Source organism: Onychostoma macrolepis, chromosome 21, assembly GCF_012432095.1.
Source record: "Onychostoma macrolepis isolate SWU-2019 chromosome 21, ASM1243209v1, whole genome shotgun sequence".
Lineage (NCBI taxonomy): Eukaryota > Metazoa > Chordata > Actinopteri > Cypriniformes > Cyprinidae > Onychostoma > Onychostoma macrolepis.
In genome coordinates, this window is record NC_081175.1 from 12,202,745 (window position 1) to 12,229,969 (window position 27,225).

A 27,225-nucleotide genomic window follows, 5' to 3' on the forward strand; every position below is an offset into this window, starting at 1 on the left:
GCGTGTATTTATGTCAGGCTTTTGCACATATCTGTAAGTGCATAGTTGGCTGCTCTTCCAAGTTGAGATTACTCCAAGTATCTCACCCTTGATAGAAAATCTAGTTCAAGCTGGTATCTGGGTTTAGAGCATGGAAACTTGTTTCTAGCTGATCTAAAATGGTTATTAGCTGGTTTGTAGCTGTATCGTGTTCTTAAAACCAGCTTGACCACCTTAAACTGGTGTAAACAGCTGGTATCTGATTTGTGGCTGATCCAAGATGGTCTACTAGCTTAAGACTAGCTCAGGTTTCAAATTTATTAGATAAAAACCAACTATTATCCTAAGGTGGTCAAGAACGTGTTCTGAAACTCAATTAAGATGGATTTTCCAGAAGGAATGACTTATACTTCACATGCCTTTTTTTACGTTGTGCATTTTTGCAGTTGCGTGTGGAGGTTTAGAGCAGCAGGAGGGTTGGGAGAGGTGCGTGCATGTGTGTGTTTGTGTATGTTTCACTCTGATTGTTTGTCGGCATGTCAGGCGCCCCAGAACAAGTCTCACAGTGTCACGGCAGCCAACATGCGTGCACACACACACACACACACACACACACACACACAGGTACGAGGAAGGCGGAGGCAAGACCAAACCCATCGGAGGTGGTGTGGCCCCAGGCTCGGGGAGGGGCCTGCCCCCAATACAGTCCTCATAAAGTGAAAAAAAAAAGAGTGTGCAACATAGATCAACAACCTGAATGAGGCCACCACCAATGAAGCGCTCAAGTGCTCAGGGGAGAAACATAAATCTTAACAGCTTAGGAAATACCTTCAACTGATTGTATGATACGCTGTTTTCCTAGCCTCCTACCTTCTGACAATGCAGAAAAGGGCTATTCTAGGATTTCAGTCTCAGGGGGAATCGGGCCCCACCTGAGCAGGACCTGATGTGACTCAGAGGAATATTTTTTGCTTAAGTCTGAGAGGTCATAAGTTCAACTCTTGCTGTGGAACCCTTTTTCTGTCTCAGAGTAAAGTGATAATTTTGAGATAAAGTTAAAAATAACATATAAAGTCTCATAAGTTGCAGTTATGAGAAATAAAACTGTGAAATATAGTGAGATATAATGCTGAATCATGAGACATAAAACCACGTTGTGAGAAATAAATTCACAATTACGAGAAGCAAAGTTGCAATATTGAAATAATAAGTTGAAATATAAAGGCACAATAATGAGAGATATCGTTATGAGATTTGTTATGGGTAACACTTTACAATAAGATCCCATTAGTTAATGTAAGTTAAAGCATTAACTAAAAATGATACAGTATTTATAGATTTTTGCTAATGTTAATTAATAAAAATACTGTTCATTGTTAGTTAATGTTAGCTCAATTCCTTCAAATAATAATAACAGATACAGCATTTGATTGTGCATATTGAAATTCTCATTAAGATTAATAAATGTTTTAGAAGTATTTTTCCTTAGTTCATGTAAACTATGTCTATTATGAGATTAAGTCACATTGATATAAAGTTGCCATTATGAGAAACAGTGTTGCAAATGCGAGATAAAATGCCAGAAGGTGAGATATAACATTAAATTGCAGTTATGATATTTAAGGTCACATTGTGAGATATACAATTTTAGTTATAAGAAACAAGTGTTGCAATTGTTGGATGGTGAGATATAAAGCTGGATTGCAAAACATAAAGCCATTTTGTGAGAAAGAAAGTTGAAATTACGAGAAACAAAGAAAAAAATCGATTGCGAGATGTAATGTCACATTGTTAGATTTAATGTCGCAATTAACAGTCATAGTCGACTCACATTGTGACTTTTTAAGTATCTGACGTAATATCTCAAGGTCGCATATTTTAATCAGTATTTTACAACCCGAATTCCGGAAATGTTGGGATGTTTTTTTAAATTTGAATAAAATGAAAACTAAAAGACTTTCAAATCACATGAGCCAATATTTTATTCACAATAGAACATAGAGAACATAACAAATGTTTAAACAGAGAAATTTTACACTTTTATCCACTAAATGAGCTCGTTTCAAATTTGATGCCTGCTACAGGTCTCAAATAAATTGGCACGGGGACAACAAAGGGCTGAAAAAGCAATACATTTTTAAAAGATTCAGCTGGGAGAACATCTAGCAACTAATTAAGTTAATTGACATCAGGTCTGTAACATGATTAGCTATAAAAAGGATGTCTTAGAGAGGCAGAGTCTCTCAGAAGTAAAGATGGGCAGAGGCTCTCCAATCTGTGAAAGAGTGCATAAAAAGATTGTGGAATACTTTAAAAACAACGTTCCTCAACGTCAAATTGCAAAGGCTTTGCAAATCTCATCATCTACAGTGCATAACATCATCAAAAGATTCAGAGAAACTGGAGAAATCTCTGTGCGTAAGGGACAAGGCCGAAGACCTTTGTTGGATGCCCGTGGTCTTAGAGCCCTCAGATGACACTGCATCACTCATCGGCATGATTCTGCCATTGACATTACTAAATGAGCCCAGGAATACTTCCAGAAACCACTGTCGGTACACACAATCCGTGCCATCTACAGATGCTAACTAAAGCTCTATCATGCAAAAAGGAAGCCACATGTGAAGATGGTCCAGAAGCGCCGTCATGTCCTGTGGGCCAAGGCTCATTTAAAAATGACTGTTTCAAAGTGGAAAAGCGTTCTATGGTTAGATGAGTCCAAATTTGACATTCTTGTTGGAAATCACGGACGCCGTGTCCTCCGGGCTAAAGAGGAGGGAGACCTTCCAGCGTGTTATCAGCGTTCAGTTGAAAAGTCAGCATCTTTGATGGTATGGGGGTGCATAAGTGCATACGGTATGGACAGCTTGCATGTTTTGGAAGGCACTATGAATGCTGAAAGGTATATAAAGGTTTTAGAGCAACATATGCTCCCCTCCAGATGATGTCTATTTCAGGGAAGGCCTTGTGTATTTCAGCAGGACAATGCAAAACCACATACTGCAGCTATTACAACAGCATGGCTTCGTAGTAGAAGAGTCCGGGTGCTGAATTGGCCTGCCTACAGTCTTTCACCTATAGAGAACATTTGGCACACCATTGAACGAAAAATACGTCAAAGACGACCTTGAACTCTTCAGCAGCTGGAAACCTATATCAGGCAAGAATGAGACCAAATTCCAACACCAAAACTCCAGAAACTCATAACCTCGATGCCCAGATGTCTTCAAACTGTTTTGAAAAGAAGAGGAGATGCTACACCATTGTAAACATGCCCCCGTCCTAACTATTTTGAGACCTGTAGCAGGCATCAAATTTGAAATGAGCTCATTTTGTGCGTAAAATTGTAAAATTTCTCAGTTTAAACATTTGTTATGTTATCTATGTTCTATTGTGAATAAAATATTGGCTCATGTGATTTGAAATTCTTTTAGTTTTTATTTTATTCAAATTTAAAAAACGTCCCAACATTTCCCAAATTCGGGTTGTAGTTATTTCATTGGAATCCATCATGTTTGGAAAAGATAATTGGCCCTAGCAGTTTCTATGGTGCAAATTATGGGAAGTGCTTGTACTGTTTGCATGATGCTCATGTTGAGGAGAACACAGGCTTTTAATTCATTCCAGTTGCTGACGAGATTGAGTTCTTCCTGAGGTCATCAGTTGAACAGCTACTGTTGAGAAAGTCTATGCCGTTTTGGGGGCCTGCAGCAGCTGTACGCACCAGCGCTATCTGTGAATCTGCCTGAGAAGAAGAACGAGAGATGGACAGGTCGATAGGGAAAAGAAGCATTGGGTCGGGGAGGCGTTGTAAGAGACGGAAACAGAGGGAAACGGAGGGAAAGATGGAGGGAGAGCAGAAGACAGAGCGATAAAGACGAGGAGAGCCAGATGCTTTGCAGGGGCAGCTTTTTCAAACCCATTTTGTAATGCAGTTGTAGATCGTCGGCTCTGTCCAGGCACTCGGCCAATTGCGTGCTGCCTCTCACCCCACCGGCCAATCAGATCGCTGGCTGATTTTTGTCACTGCTGCACTGGTGGTATGACACAGGAAATTAATCTCTCTCTTCATAAAGGCTGTTTTTCATCACACACCTCCCTTTTAAACAACTCCAGTAAACACACACATGCATATTTTGGCTCTTCCAGCAGAACGTTTAACAAGATAAGTGAGCTGAGTAATTGGACTCATTAATTATAGCTGATCAGGGCTGAAGTTATGGCTGTTCAGGGGAGGTGAGCCGAGGGTGTCCAGAGACCCAGTGACCTTGGGACTACAATTAATGAAGACAAACAACAGACGATTTTAGAGCCCACCCCCTTCCCCGGGGGCCCTCCTAAACACTGCTTCTTCTGTCTGCGCAGCAGGCCCATGATAGCCGTCTCTCAGATCAACACCACAGCGCTGTCACCCTTCACTGCTTGCTGCTCCCGTGTGTTTGTGTGCGTGTCCATGTTGAAGGTGACTCTGGTTTATCAAAGCATTGTGGTGTCACAGGTCACCAGTCGGGTGAAGCGGGACATGAAAAGGTCAGAAGGTTATGTTGTGGACGAATACTTAGTGGGAAAACAATCAGCCTATGCAGACAGCAGTATTAGTGTTACAAATGTGCTGTCGCACCAAAACATCCTCATGCCCTGCGCTATTATCTTATCCCATATTAAACAATAGCATGTAGATTAATGTTCATAAGATAAGCATACAAACCTCTTCATTTTCGTTTGCAGAATCGCTAACAATTTGACCATCAAATGACTTTCACAACTCGTTTTATTTGCATAATCTATTTTAGAAATGAAACAGGATATCAAATGAGGGTCGGATTTGTATGTAAATTAAATGGCATGCTATAATATTATTAATAATAATCATTATGGATTAATAATAAAAATAATTTAGGTAATAATTAATATTATATTATTGTTATGTAACTCTTTGGTATTATAACAATAATATTAATTATTATTAATAATAATTACTGATACTGTTTTTAAAATACGTAAAATTGCAAAGTATTACTACTACAACAACATTAATAATAATAGTAGTAATAATAATAATTATAATAATAATGTTATATACTTTTATTGTTATATACATATTGTGTTACTTAATATAATATAATATTTACTAATAATAAGATGATAATTTATTTATAAATAATAATTAATAAATATTTTTGAGACTGTTTGTAAAATATGTAACATTGCAACAAGTGACCCAACAACAATGATAATAATAATAATAATAATAATAAGTTATTATTATTAAACATAATAAACAGTTATTCTTATTATTAAGAATAAAACAATGAAAACATTATTGATATCCATTATGCATTATGTTTTTATTGTTGTAGTCTAAGGATCATGTAGTCATTATTGTGTCAAAAAAAAAAAAAAAAAAAATCAGTTTTGCATATCAGTTTTCACACAACTAGGCCTACTGTATGCATTAAAAAATATCTGTATCATATTGTTTATAAAATACTGCTAAATTAATAAATGTAAATAAATGAGTCCAGTTTCACTTTACATTCACTTTTCTATGTAAAGGAAGTTTTAAGATCATAATCATTTTGGCCATCATATTGTATTTATAACAGGTTTAAAGTGCTGCTCTTGCAGAACCAACAAACCGTAAACATACTGTAAGTGCTTTAGGATTTCAGAATCACATATTTTGAAATGGGATTCTCTGTTATTCCAGAACTCCAAGCCAGAGACGAGTCGAGGTGATTCCTTCCTTAGATCTCCTCTGTGCTGACTGTCGGATCGGGAATTCTCGGGCTTCAGTCCATTTGAGGAGTGTTTGATGCGCTCTTCGTGCTTCAGCACACACACACAATGCTTGTTTCTCGGGCTGTGTGTGTGTCACATCTGTAGAAAAGTTCACAACTGGGGCTTTATTTGCATAATACCTCGGGCAGTTGCACACATGGATCACATTTTCAATGTTGACCCCTTAGTCCTGATTGGATCAAATGAAAACAGAGCGATATTCAATTGCACACAATCAGATCATATTCAGTCTCGTCAGAACCAAAGATATCTTTTTCAGTGGAAAAATAGGATGATGTGAAATCCAGCCTGTGGTCGTACAGATACGGGGATATTCCTGCCACAGATGGCTCAAGTCTTTCTGTCCATCACATAAAAATCACATCCCTAGGGGGCGCTGCTTACAGCCACAGAGTGAACGAGTGGGACAGAGGGAAAGCGTGAGGTGAGAGGAATGTGTTTGATGGAAAACGCAGCTGGGCGGCCGATTGTTCCAAACTCATCAGTCATGCTGGGGCCCACCAGCAGCAATCTCTCTCTCCCCCTTTCTCTCAGCCGCTTTCCCGCTCTCTCAAACCACTGTGAAGCTCCTTACAAAACTTCACACACACAACACCTGCCTCTGTGATGAAAGCCAATCCATTTCTGCTTAACTTGACTAATATAAACCATATTATCTTTAATGTAGGATTTTAACTGGGGATAACCACGTTGACCCCTCTGATTCAGGTCCGCCATTTCTTTCCCTCCTTCTTGTCTCTTTCTATATCTACTGCAAAAAAACAGGCTCTTCGTTTTTTCTCCGACAACCCAAACGCTAAGATTAACTGAGCTTAAAGGATGCTAGAAATCTTTTTGGGACATTGGCAGTGACTGTGCTAGAATGTCAAGTGCTTGTAAGGGAACTGAAGACATTGATCAGTGCGGGTGAGCGGTACGATCGGTGTCGGCACTCAATCAGGGAGATTCATGGCAAGCGAACTGTATTTACAGTCCAACAGGAACAACTGGTGACAACAGCCCTAATTCAGCACAAATAGGGAGGCTTTACATAACACATCAACAAACAAAAGACTGCCAAGAGCCCAAATAGCTCTGTTGTTTTGATTTCCACAATATATCTTTATGGAGACTGCTGAGTTCCGGTGTGGGTGTGTGTGTGTGCGGGAGCGAATCTCACAAAACCTGTCTAGGAATATGTCCTGGTCATATTTTATCCGAAATGTGAAATAAATAGGAAATTATATTTTTGCTTAGGGATTTACTGATGAATAATTCTGGGAAGTAACAGTAAGCTTATCATTATTTTCATTACTGACTGATGATGACTTTAAGTCTCTACCATTTTTTATATAAAACAGATGTAAAGAATTGAATTTAGGCATCACAACATAATTTCAAGATGTGTGTGTTATCTATACATAACTATATATTAAAAAATCAATTAATAAAATTACTTCGTAATATTGAGCATTCCTGATTTTGCCTGTAAAAAATGTAGCTAATTAAAAAAAAAATGATCATATTATTTTATGATAATTATGCTTATACCCCATTTAGTATTTCTACTGTATTACATTTTTGTAAAGCTTTTTTTGGTGTCCTTGTTACACGTTACGTCTACTCACAATAGTAATAACAATAGATTATGCATAATTACAATCAGTTTACCCTAATCCTGACTCTAACCCTGTAGTTAATACTAAAATATTGCTAATTAATATTGCTCAATACTTCATTGTATAATTGCACTGTAACAAGGGCACCTTCAAATAAAGTGTACCAAAAAAAATGTACAACTTTTTTTAACTGAATCATTTTACTGCATGACAACAATTTTGGAGAAATATATTTTGAATGTCTTAATTATTAAAATAATAGAGAGAGGCTTCATTTAGTGTAATTTATTAAAGTACTCTAAAATAATTTAATTCAAATATAATTAGTTTTATCTTTACCCTTGTTATTTTTGGGTAAAATGTGAGATGGACATTTTTTTAAATGAATTTATTAATTCATCTGCAAGAATATTATCAATTATCCAAGATTGGGGGGCTACGTGTATGTGCCAGGGAGCATGTTTTAGATTATGAAGCTTTGACCATTAGGAGCCGTGTGTGACCTTTGACTCGGGGGTCAGATTCTTTAGGCCCATGCGCTGTTTGATGCACTTTCTCTGGTCACATAAGGAATACATATATTTCCCATTCCTGCTTGCTTCTTGTAAAGGTGCTGCCCTTTGTAGTTGTCTACCACAGCTGTCCCTCCCTCTCCCCCCATGCCACATGTTGCTGGTGGTCTTGCCCACAGTATTCATTACTTCATTAAGTGTGTTTGGGTGGGGAGAGCCCCTCTGTTTTCCCCATCAGACCGGATGCTGGTATATATGTGGGTGTGTGAATGTGTGCTCCAGCGGATTTGCTGCAGCTGGCTGTGACCATCAGAGCTGTGGGCAGTAGGCTGGTGCTGCTGTTTCTGGGTGGGGTCGTCTCGGATCTGAAACCCCACATCTAGTGATTTGCTTTCTGTCTGCCAGCTCGCCGCAAGCACCGCGATGCCGCAATTTCACACCCGGTAGTGTGCGAGGGCGGCCTTGTGTGAGTCCTGACAACTGGCCTTGACGTGTGTGTGTGCAGGGCAGTTTGAGATTTCGTACCGGACACGTTAGGCCTATGAGTGCTTGCAGAGGAAGTGCGAGCCGGGAGATATCGAGCAGGATTTGGACAAACCTCCGATGGACCCAGATGTGTCTGTCTATCCGCTGCCTGTCCTTCTGGTGTCCCTTTGTCAGGGGCAGAGTGTTGGGCTCGTGTCGGGGGCCGGAGTGGAGTGTTTCCCACCGCCGCAACCGACCCCACGTCGCCCTCCGAGGCCCTGCTGCAGGAGTGCATGCGGAGGAAGAGCCCTGCTCCTCGTTCCCGCTTTGCTGCTCCTGATTCTGGGACTCGGAGCCTGTTTGCTGTTGCTCCGCCGGGCTCTGATTCAAGGAGCCGGCCGCAGCAGGGAACCCGACTGGCTGGATCTCCTCAGGGGAGAGGATGAGGAGGAGGGGCTCGGCTCAGATGATGCTCTGTGGATGCACAGCACCCCCGTGTCATCCTTCCGATGGTTCCCCGAGTCTCTACCCACACTTGCCCCGGGCACGGCCTCCTTAGAGCCTACCTCCAGCCCAACGAGCACCCTTGCCCTCACGTCGCCCAGAAGCGCCCCACCCCCTCTGGGTAAGTGCCACAAGTCTTGCTTGTTTACACACGCGTCCTGTTGTGCAATCGCGAGCAATAGCGCTCTTTGATTTCTCAGAGTCGTCTGTGAAATGATTGTGGAGGACAAGACCAGACACATCAGCTATGCGGCAGGAAGCAGGCAATAGAGGAGAAAAATAAAGACCGGTTAATGAAAAGGAAAAAATACAGGACAGAGTTCACTCTAGGCTTCTGTTATTCTTGCTTTTATTCTGTCTTTTTGCTGTTATGGTGGACTGAGTTTACAGAGTGACCTCAACGACATTTTCTGAAGGCTTCATGACTTTTACATTGGGTTTTTTGAGCATTATGATCAGAGTTGTAGAGTTTCTTTGAATGAAACGCATTTTAGATTTGGCCTCCTGCCTAAACAGTGACTGGAAAGACTTCGACATGTGACTCATGCTTTCAGTAAGCTTCCTTTGAACTTCTAAGTATGTAGTATGCAAATTTTGTCTAATTTGTCTAATTGTCTTACCTGCTTGTTTTCATGCTTGTTCAGCTGTTATGGAAGAGTCCGTTGCTCATTCTGTCTTTAGGCGTAAATATTGAGATTTTATTCTACGAATTGGATTTTTTTTCCCACCAACTGGTCTAATGTCGCTTTTTACAAGGGCTTAAGTAAACATCCAAATACTGGATCACTATAGCAATCACGCTTCAGGGAAAGCTCTGTTTCCTAACAGGCTTGCCTTTTGTTGCTGGTGTGCGTCGTCGTTAATGCAAACATGAAGAGTGTCAAGTCTGCATTGAAGGTCTTAAAGAGATAATAGATTACACAGGGCCCTTAAAGCACTGAAGAATGCACCCACACCACAGCTGTATTCTACATTCACTGCACATATGTATTTGTTTTACTACACATTTCTACAAGAACATACTTGAAAGGGAATTACGTAAAATAGCACATAGGATTATATGTTACCTATAGGGATTATATGTTAGTTTGTATGGACCTTAATATGAAATAGCTGTACCCTTGCTAAACTTACATACTATTTTTATTTATTTATTTACTTATCTTTTGAAAATAAGGGGAATTCTCTAACTTGTCTTTTGGCATTTAATTTGACTTTTTACAATTTTTGTGAATTTGTGCTCTAGCTCTTGAGCGCGCAAACATGCATACTTGCCTACAGATAAAACAACATCAGTTCCACAGTTGAGCGCCAGTCTGCGACACAATCAAAACACCACTGACATCTGAACTCTTGTGCCCTGCAGTGCACCAAAGCTGTTGCTACAAAACTGATAGTGTGATCGCAGTTTTTTCTTTACTTGCTCAGGGCCATATGATTTTGTTTAGAGGCTTTTAATAAATGCAGCGGTGCACATATAGCACATATACTGAGAAGACCTCTCTGAAAGGCTTTGGCAACCCCTTTAAACAAAAGGGATGCACATAATGGTTTTGCATAATGGAAGGCACTCAAAAGCTGTAAGATTGTATGCTGTATAAATTGACCTCTTGTGCAGTGATGGGATTCTGCTCCCAGCTGTAACAAGAGACATCTCCAGCAAGAGGGGGGTGAGACAGTGTGCTGGCACAGGGGGTTGACCATGGCTTCACTATCATGATCTCTCAAGCATCATTTGTCAGCTGCTGGAGATTTTTGAACTTTTTCTTTGGCTCTCAGTCTTCCACAGAGCGTACCAGAAATGTGGATGTAATTTGAACTAGCGGATATTACTTGTTTTCACCCCTCAAATAGCCCAAATGTTCTATTGAGTTGTTTTTGTTTGGGGTCCCAGAAACCCGAGTGATTAATGTGTAAAATAATAGTAATTTTGTAATTATCTTATTTATTTTCTCTTTAAATTATTTTAATATGATCAAGACCCATTTGACATATTTTTTGTGATGCTTTATTGTAGCACATGCACTTCTCAGAAATGCAATTTATCCATTTAAAAATAGACAGAATCTTGGAGACCTCCAAAATAGATATAGTTACATTTGATGCATGTTATCATGTTGAATTTATGTTTATAATCAGATCAACTAAATTTGGAAAGTCATCAACCTGATATTCAACTGTTAAGTTTTTTCAGCTATTAAGCTATCAAGTCTCTGAGACCATAAACAGAGCATGAGGGTTAAGCCTTCAATTAATAGAAAGGCAACAAGATGCCGTGACCACCTGTCGGACATCCCTGCACTTATGAAATTACTTGTTTGGACTTCATGAATGTGTCTCCAGAAGAAAAAAATAAAAGACTCTCAGCACAGGGACCTCTCCTTTCATTTTTTATGACTTTCCTAGAACCCTTTGGAGAGTGCAGAAAGAAAGACATGTTTATGAAGCCTTCCAGATGGCCCCGTTTTGCCCCCACCCAGGCCGTCTTTTCAGTTCCTTGGCCATGAAGGATTAATCAAACTCAGGGCTAAGCTCGCTGGCCAAACCCTTGGGTTTTCAGGCAGGAGAAAGTGACCTCTCATGGGAGCTGTAGTGAAAGTTGCTTAGTGCGTGCCATTAAGAACTTGAAGAACTTGGCCTTTAGCATGTCAGGAATAGAAATGCAACCTGGCTAGCGAGCATGAGGCTTGGAAAGTGACCATGGCACTGTAGCTGAATGTAAAAAGATGGTGAGTGTGAAACTGGATAAACAGCAATTGTCAAGGGCCGTAGTAAAACTGACCTTGTTAGCTTGGAATGCTTTGTTGATCATTTAGCGTGAACTGTATCATGGCTAGCCTAAGTCTGGTTTAGTTTAGCAACAACACTCCAAAGAAACTGACTTCTTTTCTATTTTTTCTACTTATTTTCGCAGGATTTATTTGGCTGGTTTTAGTTGGTTTAAGCTTGTAAAGCTAATCTCCATTTTTTGCATTCACATCCATTTAGAAGTTTTATTTTATTTACATTTATGCAATTGACAGAAGCTTGTATCCACAGCATGTTTTTTTTTTTTTGTACTCTGTAGTTATGACTGTTTGCGTTTGTGTGATGCCATTAGCCTTGTCAATCCATTGTGATTGGTAACATGACATTTGCAGGTCAAGTGATTGGCTCGCAAAGTTCTGCGCTCTTATGCAACAAATATGACAGCAACTTGCTTCGAGATGAATAGGAATGCTAACGTATAGTTTTGTCCAGGTGATGTTCTTAAACCACCTTGGGCCCTACCCATTCTCACTCTCTCTCTGCTTCACACTTTTCACACTCCACCTCATCTTCCTGGCACATGCTGCCTCAGCAGGTATTTGTTGAGTTTTCCCAGATCTCCAGCAGACAGCTGATGGGAGCCTCAGAAACATGAGGGAATATTGTACAGGCGTGTAGCTGTCAGAGCTCAATTACTGATGGAGGGAGTTTTTTGAAGTGTATCACTAGACCAGAGGCATAAACATGACAGACATCGGCAGAATTACCCCACAGGCTGCTGACACGCAAGTCTTCCTGCAGCTTTGGAAGGAACGCTCTTTTTAATCTGACTGTCAGAGAGAGCTTGGAAACTTTCCATTCGGAAAAGTCCAAATTTATGTAATGCATAAAACAAGGGGGAAATTTAAATGAATAGCATACAGCTGTCCAATTTCAGCATGTTTTGCATGCGCCGAAACGCTTGCTTGCTTTTGCATCATGCACGTTGAAATTCATGAAGTGAATATCATCTTAATATAACTTTGCAGTGCACCCCTGTGCACCCTCAAGGGGATAAACAGTCAACTGTAAGGAATACAAACGTGCCCACTCCTGGAGCTCTAGGGGAGTGTGCACATGTTTTAAAGGCCGAGCTGGATGTTCGAGCCTCTGGATGTGGTCTTTATGAGGCTCTGAGGGCAGCTCTCGCAGGAACGCTGATTTAATGTCTACAGGCTCCATCTTTCCATCCAAGGTAGCAGAGTCTTGTTGAGCGCGCTGTGTCATTAGTGCTCTAGTGGGGTAAACAGGCGATGAGACGTGCTAAAATTCTCAGCGGGCATGGGGGTGCGGAACGGGGGTGGCATGGAACTTGCGCCTCCCAGCAACCAGCTGGATCCCGGCCAGCCCGTATCCATGTTGTTGAAAGGAGTGTTATTATAGTTGTAAATTACTGTTGTTTCCTCTCTTCCACTTGAATGCCACACAGCTGAGTGAGTTTCGAAACATAAACATTTGAAAATGTTGCAGGACAGCTGATGTTTTTTTTTTTAAATTTGGTATTCAGATCAGTGGTATCCAAAACAAACCAAAAAAAAACCTTGTGTTTGGGGGCAGGACTGTCTGTTTTTTCAGCCAGTGGACACCTGTCTGAAAACAGTCAATATTGTTACAGTTCTGTTTGATTAGTGTAGAAATTACACATTTTGAATGGCAAAACTTAAAAATCATAAATAAAATTAAGTTAAAAAAAAGCATGCATTTTAAAATAAAGATGTCAGCATTTGAGGACACTTACTGTGAGAAACATCTATAATTAAAAACTAGTAGATAAACTTGTTAGCTGAGTAAACAGGTAATAACCAGTTGTGACGCTGGGCCACCAAACCAGTCAAAAGGGTCAATTTTGTGAAATTGAAATTTGTACATCATCTGAAAACTGAATAAATAAGCTTTTTTGTTAGGATAGGACAATATTTGGCCGAGATACAACTGTTTGAAAATCTGGAATCTGAGGGTGCAAAAAAAATCGAAATATTGAGAAAATCGCCTTTAAAGTTGTCCAAACAAAGTCCTTAGCAATGCATATTACTGATGAAAAATTAAGTTTTTATATATTTACAGTAGGAAATGTACAAAATATGTTCATGGAACATGATCTTTACTCAATATCCTAATGATTTTTGTCATAAAAGAAATTATTCACTTCAACAAACTTGCATGAGATGTTCTGTAAAATCCCTTGACCAATGGCATGTGTTTGGGGGCGGTGACTGTCTGGGGGCAGCAGATGTGTTTGGAAAACCTGTTTGAAAATAGTCAATATTGTAACAATTCTGTCAATTAATGGTAGTAGTGTAGAAATGGCACATTTTGAAAGTCAAAACTTAAAAATAATAAATAAATATTTAAGCATGCATTTTATAACAAAGATGTCAGCGTTTGAGGACAGGTACTGCGAAAAACATCTATAATTAGATGAACTTGTTGGCTGAGTAAACAGAGCCCACAACCAGATGTTACTGATTTTCCACACCTCTGCTATATTCACTTCAGCAAACTTGCATGAGATGTTCTGTAAAATCACTTGACCAATGGCGTGTGTTTGGGGGTGGGACTGTCTGGGTGCAGCAGACATGTTCTGGAAACCTGTTTGAAAACAGTCAATTTTCTTACAGTTCTGTTTAATGCTGCTAGTGGTGAAGAAACAAAAATTAAATATAAAAGTATAAAGCAAATTTAATGCAAAAAAGTAATGGAGAGTTTTAAAAAATTGTATAACAAAGACGTCAACATTTGAGGACAGTTTCTGCAAACTGTAAATAAAAACAAGTGAATAAACAGCTCAATAAACAACTGACATACACTCATGTTATGCAAGACCACCACAACCAAATGTTACTGATTTTCCACACCGCCTGCTGTATTCACTTCAGCAAACTGGCACAAGATGTTCTGTAAGCTGTCTTGGGTTGCAGAGCCACACAATGTGATTATTACTTATACATAAATACACAGCCTGACTAGACATGCACTTTCATGAACATGAAATCAACAAGAAAGTTCAGAAACTCTCTGTCCCTGAAATCCAAACCTTAACGGTGCTCTGATTTCATTCATGTGATTTGATGTGGTAACATTAGTACCTCTAGATCATGTTTGATATCAGGGAGGGCCCCGATACGCATAGAGTGCACTTCCACATCTGCTAACATTTCTCTTTTCTTGGACTGACTACAACCGTGTGTTCAACACGTGTATGTGTGGGGTTGCCGGGGTCCTACGATGATCTGCTCTTGGTTGGAAATCTGTAGCTCTGGACTGCGAGATTTTTTTCATTTGCAGAGAGAAAGACAAGAAGAACAAGATGGCAGATTCCGTTCTCAGCTGAATTTCTAGCCTATGTTGTTTGAGGCCTGAGGCTACGCTTGAGAATTTTCCCTTCAAATTTTCATTTTCACACTTTTATTTTCATTCAAAACCAGATTATCCATTTATCCAATACGTTTGTGTTCTTTAATATATCTTGCAGTACTGTTTAAAAATGTGGGGTCAGTCCTTTTTTTTTTTTTGGAATGAAATGCTTACTTTTATTTTGCAAGAATGCTTTAAATTGATTAAAAGTAACAGTAAAGACATTTTTAGAAAAACAAAATGCTGTTCTTTTGAACTTTCTGTTCATCAAAGAATTCTGGAAAATGTACCGTGATTTCCACAAAAACACAGCTATTTCCCGAGCACAAAATCAGCATAATTAGTCTGATTTCTGAAAGATCATGTGACACTGAAGAATGGAGTAATGAATCTGAAAATTCTGCTTTGTCATAACAGGAATAAATTACATTTTGCAATATATTAAAAATAGAAAACCATTTCTGTTATTTCAAATTGTAATAATATCTCACAATATTATTTCTTACTGTATATGGTTGTACTCTATCATTCGGAATTTTGCCTCATAAGAAGCATAATGTCTCATGGAATAAGAGAGAAGTCTGACACTGAATTGAAAATCTGCCATTCACAATCCAATTTCAACCTAAAAAAGGAAGTTTTGAGATTACGTGAAATTTTACACAAAGAAATGCTATGTTTAGCCATCTGATTCAATACACTTAACTGACATGTTCATGTAATCTCTCAGAAGAATAAACGTTTGGTTGGTGGTCTGCAGTGGAGGGTTTCAAACATGAATCCAGACTCGAGTAAAACAAATCTTCCTGGTTGTTTTCAAACTTAGATTGATGTACCATATGTGTGGCATGCTGTCAGTTACCTCAGACCATAATTTCAACTTGTCCCTCAGTGTGTATAAATGAATAGGAAGTGCAATTACATTAAATACAGTATAACTATAAAGGGAATAGTCAGTGGGATCAAAATGGCACATATGAGGTCTATAGTCTGTGGAGAAATCTTTCTTTTTTTAGAAGTTGTCTCTTATTCTCACCAAGGCTGCATATATTTAATCAAAAATACAGTTAAAAAACATCAATACTGTGAAATGCTATTACAATTTAAGATAACTGTTTCTGTTATACCTATAATATCAAAATATCTGTTTGTATATCCTTTATATATACAGTAATATGTTTCTTGAGAAAAAGCTACTTTTGAATGGCTCTCAGTGCAGAAAGATATTTTTATTGCTCCCTAATTGTGTAGTAACAGCATCTGCCAGCAGGGGCGAACTGAGTCACGCTAACCAGCAAATCTAACAACATTAGTTTGGATATCACAATATTTCTTTAATTACATAAATAACGGTGGGCTTGATGTGGTGAAGCAATGCCGTAAAAATTGCTGGAGGAGACGAATTTGTCTTTTTCGTTGTGATTAGCGAGATTAAATAAGCATGTTCCTTCTAAACATTTGCTTTGAACGCCGTTTCAGCATGACAAAGATGCTCCACTGTGCGGTGTTAAACAGAAACCATTGCGTGTTTGAAAAAGCATCAATTGGATGGTGATGACATGAGTGTTTGTAGACATGTTGAGTTTAACGGCAGTGAGAAACAGCATAGGTATGCGCATAATGTGGCTGCGGGAAGCAGTTTGCCCTGTCAATCTTCACGTTTCTGTTTTTAATTACAAATTCAATAAACATATTCATGCACCCCATTGCACACCCCTTGAACTGGTACCAAAGGTAAACAAACTGCTGTCAGTATGGCCGTAATGTGATTTTGCCATTTTCTCCAGGCCTCTAATTTTTTCGTACCCATGAGGTGCAGTATTCCCAAAACATGTTGATCGTTGCTCCGATAATGCGCCAGGATTACAGATCCATTCCAGACCTGTGAATCAGACGGAGCAGGTGGTGTGTGTATGTGTGGGGGGGGTTCCAGCACTCACTGAAATATTTATCTTTGCCTATCGAACATCTCGAACCTCAGCTGAGCAGCAAAGATGTGCGGAGAGATTTGCGATGAAAACCAAGGAGTCATTGTTCTAGTGAATGACTGTTATTGTAGGGAATGGGACATGAGCTGAAATGTGATAAATTATCAGTAACATGTAATGAATGTTATCTGAGAAGCTGGCATGTGTGTTTTCGGTTCTTGCGCAACCACGTGGCTCTTTCTTTATTGTTTACTAAGCACTCACTGAAAGCTCTGTCTTTTGTATTTTGAGTGGCATGCTGATGTCTTAAGATGTTTTTGTCTTTGTTTCCTGCAGTAACCACAACATTATCTCCGGGTTCGGGCCACGCCAGAAGATGCAACGAGTCAGAGAAGGCATACTGCGTGAATGGCGGCGACTGTTACTACATACATGGTATAAATCGGCTATCCTGCAAGTGAGTTTCTCTCCTGAGCCTTTTCTCTCATGTCAATCTGTTTATTCTCCTGGTGGATCACACTGTTCTTCACCTTTTCACATAGTCGCTCTTTCTTAAACTATGGGCATTTTTAGGTCCTGTGCACATGGGGAAAAAATAAATGAAAAATAATAATAAAAAAGCTGTTCAACAGTCTATATATTCATCAAGGAATTTATTTTATTTTATTTTATTTTATTTTTAATTTGAACCAACAAATGTCATTTCCATCATATTCCAAATTAACAATACAATTCTGGAATAAAAAAGGCTGGCTTCTTCATCTAGCTAATTTTAGAGTCAGCATTTTATGGACTCTAAATAAACTCAGGGAAATAATAATTTCATACTTGTATAGTTTAACAAAATTACAGCTCGGAAATGATATACTATAATAATAATAATAAAAAAAATCTGTTTGTAAGCAAAATTGTTGGTTGTGGTGGAAATGATAGCAATTGTAATTTTTTTGTTTTTTTGAAAATAAGTGTTTATTTATCAAATTTAAGACTTAAGATTTAAGTTTTGTGTGTATGTGTACAGTATATATGTAAAAGATGGAAAGTCAAGGGTAAAACAATTAAAATTACACATTAAAATGATTGAAATTACTTTTTTTTTTAAATTCAAATTATAAATATTGAAATTATTACAAAAGACAGCACAAATAAAAGAGGAATGCATAGTTTTTAATATGACCATCATATATCAAAAACATTTGAATAAAAATCAACCCACTTGGACATAATTATGCCCATAATTAAAGAAACAGCAGTATATTCAATGATGTTCTTCTACAATTTGCCTTCTTTCTGTTCTTCAAAATGTTTCTAACTGAGAGATTAAGAACTGCACGCTAAGTGAAGTAAGAATCCCGAGTTCTTGGAGTTTCTTGTCTCTTTCCAGCAACGACCAAATGGTATCCATCAAGTCACCCATCCTTTTCTACTTAAACTCTCTCTCTGTTTCTCCATCTTTCGCTCTATCTTCGGTCGAGTCCCTCTTGTGTCGGGGCACAGCGGGTTGACTCACTGGTGCAGATGTTGATGAGTGTGATATGACTGTGATGTGCTTGGGGAATTGAAAAAAACAGGCCTCTCGTCCTGCTCCGGTGGCCCACGTTTAGCGTGCTGGAGCGATGTGCATCAAACCATTGTGAAATGCCATGTCATGCTGGTTTAGTGCTGGAACAAATATTTACGAGAGTCAGAGGCCTCCCACAAGGTAAATAAGTCCGTTTGCTTACATTTCAATCACAGGGGAAAAGGACACCGATTTACACAGAGGCTTTTAAATCAGGGATGCTCAGGACGTCTTGTTATGGGCCGAAAAAAACATTTTCGCCCGCATTATCAAAACAAGACCAAGCCGATTAAGTAGCTGCGAAGGGGCGAGATAAAAAAAACAAGGATGCACATGGAAACAAGTTTGTTTTTGTACATTATATGCGACGGGGTCTTATAGCAATGAACCGTAAGGTGCTGGTTTGCCTCTTCTTTTAAAAAAAAAATCAATTTCAGACCGCATGTTGTGCCATGTTATGAGTGCACCTGCTGGTATTTTCAGCCCAGCTGCATGGTTTGCTGCGTCCCTGGAATCCTGCTCAGCAAGCAAATGGCCAGGACACGGCTGCAACAGCCATTCAATAAGTTGTGTACAAATTGGAAGGAGCAATAACTCAATTGCTGCAGCTAATTCACTCATGGGTGAGGCACAGGTCCAGAAAAGTCAGATAATGCAGTCAAGGCCCTCTGGGAATTGTTGCCCCAAAGCTATCTCATTCAATATAGGCCAGACTTCCATAGGAATTACTCACCAGCTGAACAAGTCCAGCCATACAAGCTACCGCATATTTATGCCTGCCTCTTTTTCTTTAAATTACAAAGTTCCACACACACATATGGAGGGAGGGAAGAGGTAATAAATGACCCAGGACATAATTATTTTCTTGCTGGGATGATGATGGTGGGGTGTGGGGGGTATTTTACGGCCTGCCAAGTTACAGCAGCTCCACATCGACACCCCTGTCATGTTTACATAAGACCCTGGACAGATGACAAAACTGAGAAGGAGAGAGAAATGCCAGAGGAGATTCATGGCCCGCCGCTGAAGGGGCCCCTGACTGGTATTCGGCGCTGTTTTTTCACGGCCCCCGACACCTTCTTGTGCTGAACATCAAGGACAAGTTCTGATCTGTAGACTGTAGGTTATTGAGTTTAGTGGCTAATTTACTATAATAACCTATTCTCTTGAACAGTACATATTTGTGAATAACTGCTACTATTAATCTACAACATTAGCTAAAATTAAACAAATAAAAAAAAATTTTCGGGCCTGTCCTGCCTCGGAGGTCAACTGTTCACTCAGCATTTAAAATCATATAACAATGTTTTAATTTTAATATAATATGCTAAATTGATGTTCAGTTTACTGTAGAAAAAGCTGTTTTAATTTTATTGAACAGAAACATTTACCTGTAGAATGTTTAAAAATACATTCTTTAAAATATTACATAAACTTAACATACATTTTTTTTGGTCTCTTTCTAAAGCACAATAATAAAACAAGTAAATCATCTGGTTATATTTTACATTTTAACAAAAAAAAATAAATAAATAAAAATGTTGACTGCATTCATCAAGCTCAACCTTTAATCCTACCAGTTTTTGTAAGAAAAAACAGCAACAACTATTTTTCTGTAATTAAATGAAAGTATAAGTCACTAATCACAACTAGCTCTGTTCTGAATTCGCAACTGTTTCCCATTCTAGCATAGTTTTTTTAATATTTAATTGATTAAATGTTAATAGAAAACGACAAAATCTGCATTTAAAACTGTATTTTGCATGTCACAAGCCTGCAAAAATGCCAATCCTCATATAAAACGGACAAGAAAAGAAAACCGCTGATATAATATTTAGCTTGACCTTCTGAGGTTGACGATCAACAACCTAAGTGCCTCCTTTCACTGACCATTTGTTGAAGAAACGAAAACTTCAATTTCTAAGAGCTTCAGGCACTTTTGTGTACTCCGTTCGTGGAAAGCGCCATTAAACTTTCCAAATATTAGTGCATGAAAACAGCTGCTTCTAAAGTGTTTTTTTTTTTTTTCTTTTTTCATAACAGCAGTACTTTTTCTTCAGACCAGATGCATCCTTCATTATGCAACACAATGAAGATCAAGAGAATGCACTTTATTTTCATGAGAATGTCGTTTAGGTATGACGTGTGTGCTGGATAAATTCTACATTATTTGATTGATTCGGACAGATTCACAAGCTGCATAAGTGACGCAAAGCCTTCTGGGTCAGAATGGACTCTTCAGCCTCTCAGTTTACAGAGTTACAGTGACCTGATCAAGGGCACATGAATTCACATGACTTATGGCAGCTTTACACAGTGAAACGTCAACTACAGCCTTACAGTAAAGCTTTAAATAATTGACTAAATAGTTATATAAAGAAAATAGATTAGCAGAATGACAAAGCATGAAGGTTCAGCAAATATAGTACAAATGCATTTTAGTCTTTTGAGGATCTGGGTTAATATCCGTGTGTGATTTGCCAGGGGTGCTGGTTAGAGACTGATGTGTGTTTTAAACAGGATTAGATGTTATAATAGCAGACTGAGGGAGCTATTTTTAGAGGCGTGTTTGCAGTGCTTTCTATTACACAGTGTATTGCATTGTAAATGTGAATGGCTGTTGTTGACTTACAGATTTTCCTACCCAGTCTGTCTCTTAAAATTGCATCCATTGGTTTAATAGAACATTTTTGACAGAACATTTACTGCATATAATGTGCGAAACATTGTTTAAAAAAGTTTTTCTAGCGGACATGTTCTTTAAAACAAGATTAATGTACGTGAGAAGCAAAATTGTAACAGTATGTGTGTATTCAAATAATATATTGTTATAAAATATTGAATGAAGTGTATTTTTCTCAACCATTAGCAAATTGTTATATATACTTAAACTAAGAACTGTATGCTAGAGGTGTTAAACTTAATTCAAGATATATTATCTTATTATTAGTGCTGGGAAACAGTTAATCGCAATTAATTGCATCCAAAATATAGGTTTTTGTATATAATATATGTGTGTGTACTGTGTATATTTATTATGTAGCCTATACATAAAGACACACACAGTATATATTTTGAAAATATTTACATGTATATATTTATATTTATATAATTTACATGATGTATAAATTAGTGCAGTCAAATGATTAATTGCGATTAATCACATCCAAAATAAGTTTTTGTGTACATTATATATGTGTGTGTACTGTATATATTTTAATGTATATATAAATAGACACACATACATGCATATATTTAAGAAAATTGTTATGTTTATATATTAAATATATTTATATAAATTAGTGCTGGGCAACGATTAATCGCGATTAATCGCATCCAAAATAAAAGTTTTTGTTTATATAATATATCTGTGTGTACTGTGTATATTTATTATGTGTATATAAAGACACACACATACAGTATATATTTTGAAAAGGTTTACATGTATTTACATGTATATATTTATTAATATAATTTATATGATATATAAATATATTTAATATATAATCATAACACATTTTTCTTAAATATATACATACATGGGTGTGTATTCATATATACATAATAAATACACACAATACACACACATATATTATGTACACAAAAACTTTTATTTTGGATGCGATTAATCGCGATTAATCGCTGCCCAGCACTAATATAAATATAATATAAATTATATGAATATAAATATATAAATGTAAATATTATCTAAATATATACTGTATGTGTTTGTATATACATAATAATTATACACAGTACACACACATATATTATGTAAACAAAAACTTTAATTTAGGATGTGATTAATCGCGATTAATCGTTTGACAGCACTAATATAAATATATTTAATATATAAACATAACATATTTTTCTTAAATATATACACACATGTGTGTATTTATATATACATTAAAGTGTATACAGTACACACATATATTATGTACACAAAAACTTTTATTTTGGATGCGATTAATTGCGATTAATCGTTGCCCAGCACTGCTTATTATTTTACGTAATTTTGCTTCTCGAGTAACTTCATCTTGTATTATAGAATTTAAAAAAAAAATAAAAATGCTTGTCTGCAAAGATAGCCATGTATTTTCTGGTTGTTTCTGCACTGGCTCGTTGCCATGTTGAATCTTCCCAGTGTGGTAATGGTTCAGCTTCAGTACATGGGCTGTGTTGTGCGATATACAGTTTGGCCACCTGGAGCTGGATTCTTGGAACTGGTATCTGTGTTCCTGATGTCTAGGCTTGTTTGGAATATCATGATGTTTATCTTCTTCAGGTTTACTTCTACAGCCCAGTTCTGGCAAAAATTCGCTCTTTCTGTTTCTCTCTCACCGCCTTTGTAGATTTTCATTAAACAGAGTCTATCGGCTCCTGCTGCCAGTGAGAGAGAGAGACAGGGAAAGAGAGGGAATGAAAAATGCATGTCCAGAGCTGAGGAGGATGCACTCAGGGGTTGGGAAGGGGGAAAGACTGGAGGAAACAGACAGCGAATGAAGAAAAGAGAATAATGCAAAGATGCATAAGAAATAAAGCAACTGGGAGAATGGAGCAGGTGTCTATGACTGTAAATAGTAATAGATAATTAATAGACCAGTCAAAAGTTTGGATAGATCAAATTTTTATTATAAACCTTTTATTTATTATTAATTATGACTTTGTTGCTTGAAGAATACAAAATTGGGTTTTAAGTGGTGTTACTTTCAAGTTTCAAATTTTGTTAATCAGGCAGCTAAAAATGGAAAACCTCTATACGAAATCAATAGAAAATAAAACCCATTATATTATATTTAGTTTGACCTCCTGAGGTTGATGATCAACAAGTTTGGATACACCTACTTTTTTATTGTTATTTATTTATTAGTTAGTTAGTAATGGCTTTATTATTGTTCCAAAATGTGTGAAATAATAAACATTTTACCCATTATAAAGCCATTAATAATCATAAATACATATAAATATATTAATAATAAGTATTCTGTGTATCCTGTGATGCTTTTTAAATCTTTGAAAATTAATATAATAATGTATTATTAATAATAAATCATTTAAATAATGAAGCCAGTTCATGCTGGGATGCTTTTTGAATGTTTAAAACAATTAATATAATAATATACAGTATCATTAATAATAATTCATATAAGTTGTAAAGCCAGTTCATCCTGGGATGCTTTTTAAATGTTTAATAGTTCTTGTGAAAAAGTTTAGCTGTTTGTCTTTAATGATCCATTTTTTTTTTTTTTGGTGAAAAAATCAGTTTATTTATTAAAGGTGTTTTGAAGATTATAAAAAAAAGTCAAGTTTTTTGATTGATACATTAACGCTTTGACCAACCTGAAAATATCACCATTTTACCACATTTCTTCAAGGTAAAGACACAAGGACAAGTCTGAAACCGTACGCTTTAGGCAAACAATAGACATAGACAGACATAACAGGATCTGTTCTTTATTTGGAGAAAGGAATGAATGAAGTTGAGGAGTTGAAACCCCAGAGGTCCTCTCCTGAGAGACACACGTGTGCGCACACGTCGCCCCGTCTCTCTGGCGCTCTCCAGCAGGAGAACATTGTTTCCATGACCTCTGACCCCCTCAGCAGCATACATGTTACTTAAAGCATGTCTGCGCTCCGGTGCACCCCAGCTTGCGTTCCCCTAAAGACTACAACAGCTTGCGGTCTCTCATCATCTCTCTGTAGTTAACATTGGCGTGTTTAACAGCGTGCCAGGCGGTGACACGGCTCTGTAGCAGCGCAGTGAAGAGGTTACGGCCTGAACCTTGGCTCATTTTACACTCTATAAACTCACCGACGCTTCGTGTGTGTGCTGCATGTATTGTGTCATGCATAATGCCTCACATCCTACTTCAAAAGCCAAGCATAAGAGCTTGACTTTTTTGACTTTTACAGGGGCCTTGTATGTACTGCTTTAAACATAAATCTCACTAAATGTTGTTAGATTTAGGCTTAAAGCAAGAATGAAGCTAGACATGTTCTCTGAAAACAAAGTTTTATATATATTACACAATTTTGCTTCTTAAGTATAATGGTCTTTTTACTGGAAAACTAAATAAATGTGTGCCATGATTCACTCGTGCCTCTGGCGGTCCAACTTGGGAAGCACAGGGATACGGCGTTCTGCAGAGAAGCTGGTGACAGAAGATAACGCTCACTCTCGCTTTCTGTTTGTCCTGGAAATTGAAGGTGGCCATTCATCAGTGATAGCTGACTAGAGCAGTTACTGAGTTAGAGGAATTAACGCTGTGAAAACATTACCCCCATATCGCTCATTACGCACTGATGAGCCGTAATTTGTTTACTGGAATAACATGAATAAGCATAATTGGCCAATCAAATCCATGAATGAGAGCCATGTCATAATCAGGCGACCGTATTAGAGATGTGCTGCTTATAGGCTGAGATACAGCTTCAGCTGTTTGTGTTTGCAGAATATGTGGTTGCTTCATGCCAGCCTATGTATACTGGACCGACTGTATAAATAATAAAATAAATAATTTTCAAGCATTTTTATTTCTTGTTTTCCTGTAAAAACACCCTGACAACAAGATCAATTTACTTGTGAAGCAAAAATGGGTAAGATACGTTTTAATTGTGCAATCATTTTTAAAAAGAAATTAAATGAATTCACCTTAAATTTATAATATGTTTATAAAGATATAAATATGTTTGTTCGACTATTACTCCAGTTATTTATGTTTAAGTGTTTTTATTATTATTATTAATGATGCTTAAAACAAGAAAACACTTGTTTTCAGAGAATATCTTGGCAAATATTTTTTCCCTTGCTTTAAACATAACAGTTTTTGCTTAAAACAAGTGTAAAACAATGTGATAGGAAAAATAAATAGATATACACTACCATTCAGAAGTTTGAGGTCAGTTTGATTTATTTATTTTTTAAGAAATTTAGGACACATTCATTTGATCAAAGGTGACAGTAAAGACTTTTTTACATTGTTACAAAAAAGTCCTTTTAAAATAGATGCCTTTTTGTTTTTACCTTCTGTTCAAAGAGAAAAAAATCAAGGAACTGCTTTCAACTTTGGTAATAATTATAATAAAAGTGTCTCAGGCACCAAATCAGCATATAAGAATGATTTCTGAAGGATCATGTGACACAGAAAATTCCTGGAAATTCAGCTTTTCCGCTACAGGAATACATTAAATTTTATTATATTACTATATATTGTATAATATTATATTACTGTAATATTACTGTTTCTATTGCAATTTTGATCAAATAAGTGCTGTCTTGTTGAGACTTCTTTAAAAAATAAAATAAAAATAAACCACAAAAATTAAATATTAAACCTCAAACTATAGTAGTGTAAACTGAAGATAAAAAAAAAATGTTTTTTATTTTTTAATATTAAACAGTAAAATCTTGTTTTAAGAACGGTTGATAGATATTCAGAAAACAAAAATGCTTAAGAAAATGGTCCTTTTTTTTAATGCTCTTATTGAACAAACATTGGCTGAAGAATACCGGGTTGCCGTTGGAATGATTGTGCGGCTGTGTTTCTGACCTCGCTGTGCATAAAATCCTCAGTGTATGATGTGTGAGTGTGTTTGGTGTATATCTGTGTGTCATCTTTTCCACCTCTCCTTCCCCCAGATGTCCGGACGGATACTTCGGCCAGCGGTGCTTGCAGACAGAGCCCCTGAAGTTATACATGCCCAAACCTAATAAAAGTATGTTGACTTGAGATGCACAGCCGCAAACAGAGGACCAGCTGTCACTGGGTTACCACTGTTGTCCCTCCCTTACCTCCTTCCACCTCCCAAGGCTTGCTGGCTTAAGTCTGTCCTGAAATAGACACAGTGGTGCCTCCAGTGGGATCCTCTGCTTCTGCTGTACATAATTGTGCTGTTGTCCTAATGTTCTCTCTGCTTTCTTTTCCCCCTCTCTCTCTTTTGCTTTCACCCTCTCTTCTTTCTCTTGCATCTTTTCTCTCTGCTCGACACTCTCTCCCCCTCTCTTTCTTTCTATGGTTTTGTCTCCTTCCATCAGGTGTCCAAATGACTTTACTGGTGATCGCTGTCAAACCTACGTTATGGCCAGTTTCTACCGTATGTCCATTTCTTCTTCTGTCTGTCTGTCTGTCTGTTTTGTTTGCATGCTGAAACTGAAGATGTGGAATGTGGTTCTCTAATGGTTAATAATCTACTTGTTGTTCTAACAAAATCAGATTTTTAACAATTAATCAGTTTTATTTGGTCCAGTGTGCCATTCACCCATTGCATCATTGGTTAATTGATTCGACATTATCTCGTAATGCATGTTTTCAAGTATGAATGCATGTTCTTTAATAAATTAAACCGTAACTTAGTTATAATCATAATGGCAATAAAGCAACCCTAATTAAATGCTGCATCGTACTTTAACATATACAACAGAAATATATTTACTGTCAATTTACTAACAATAAACACATGCTATAGATTGTCCAACTAGAAAATAATGTTACAAAGAAGTGAATGGTCAGCTAATAATTATTTAAATATATAAAAAAACGCATTAATTACGCACTAATATTTAATTGAGAAAATAAAATGTCCTATTAAGGATGATCAATGCCATATTAGTTATTGTATTTTTTGTTTGTTTGTTTTTTATTTATGAGTATCTGCTAATACTGGATATATATTGGGTATTTAATTATGCACACTCATTTTCTATATTTTTTTTTAATTAGATGGTTTAATTT

General features: G+C 37.3%; 1 protein-coding gene across 15 annotated transcripts in view; it reads left to right on the forward strand.

Moving 5' to 3' along the window:
• Nucleotides 1-27,225, forward strand: part of nrg2a (neuregulin 2a) — a 101,738-nt gene that overhangs the window by 54,752 nt on the left and 19,761 nt on the right. For 11 of the 15 annotated variants that reach the window (XM_058758801.1, XM_058758791.1, XM_058758794.1 and 8 more), the window contains exons 4-5: nucleotides 17,266-17,386; nucleotides 26,529-26,587. In XM_058758801.1, coding sequence (XP_058614784.1) covers nucleotides 17,266-17,386; nucleotides 26,529-26,587 — 180 coding nt within the window. Of the gene's footprint in view, nucleotides 1-17,265; nucleotides 17,387-26,132; nucleotides 26,210-26,528; nucleotides 26,588-27,225 lie in introns of all 15 variants that reach the window. The other 4 variants (XM_058758790.1, XM_058758793.1, XM_058758799.1 and 1 more) reach the window with 1 other exon arrangement.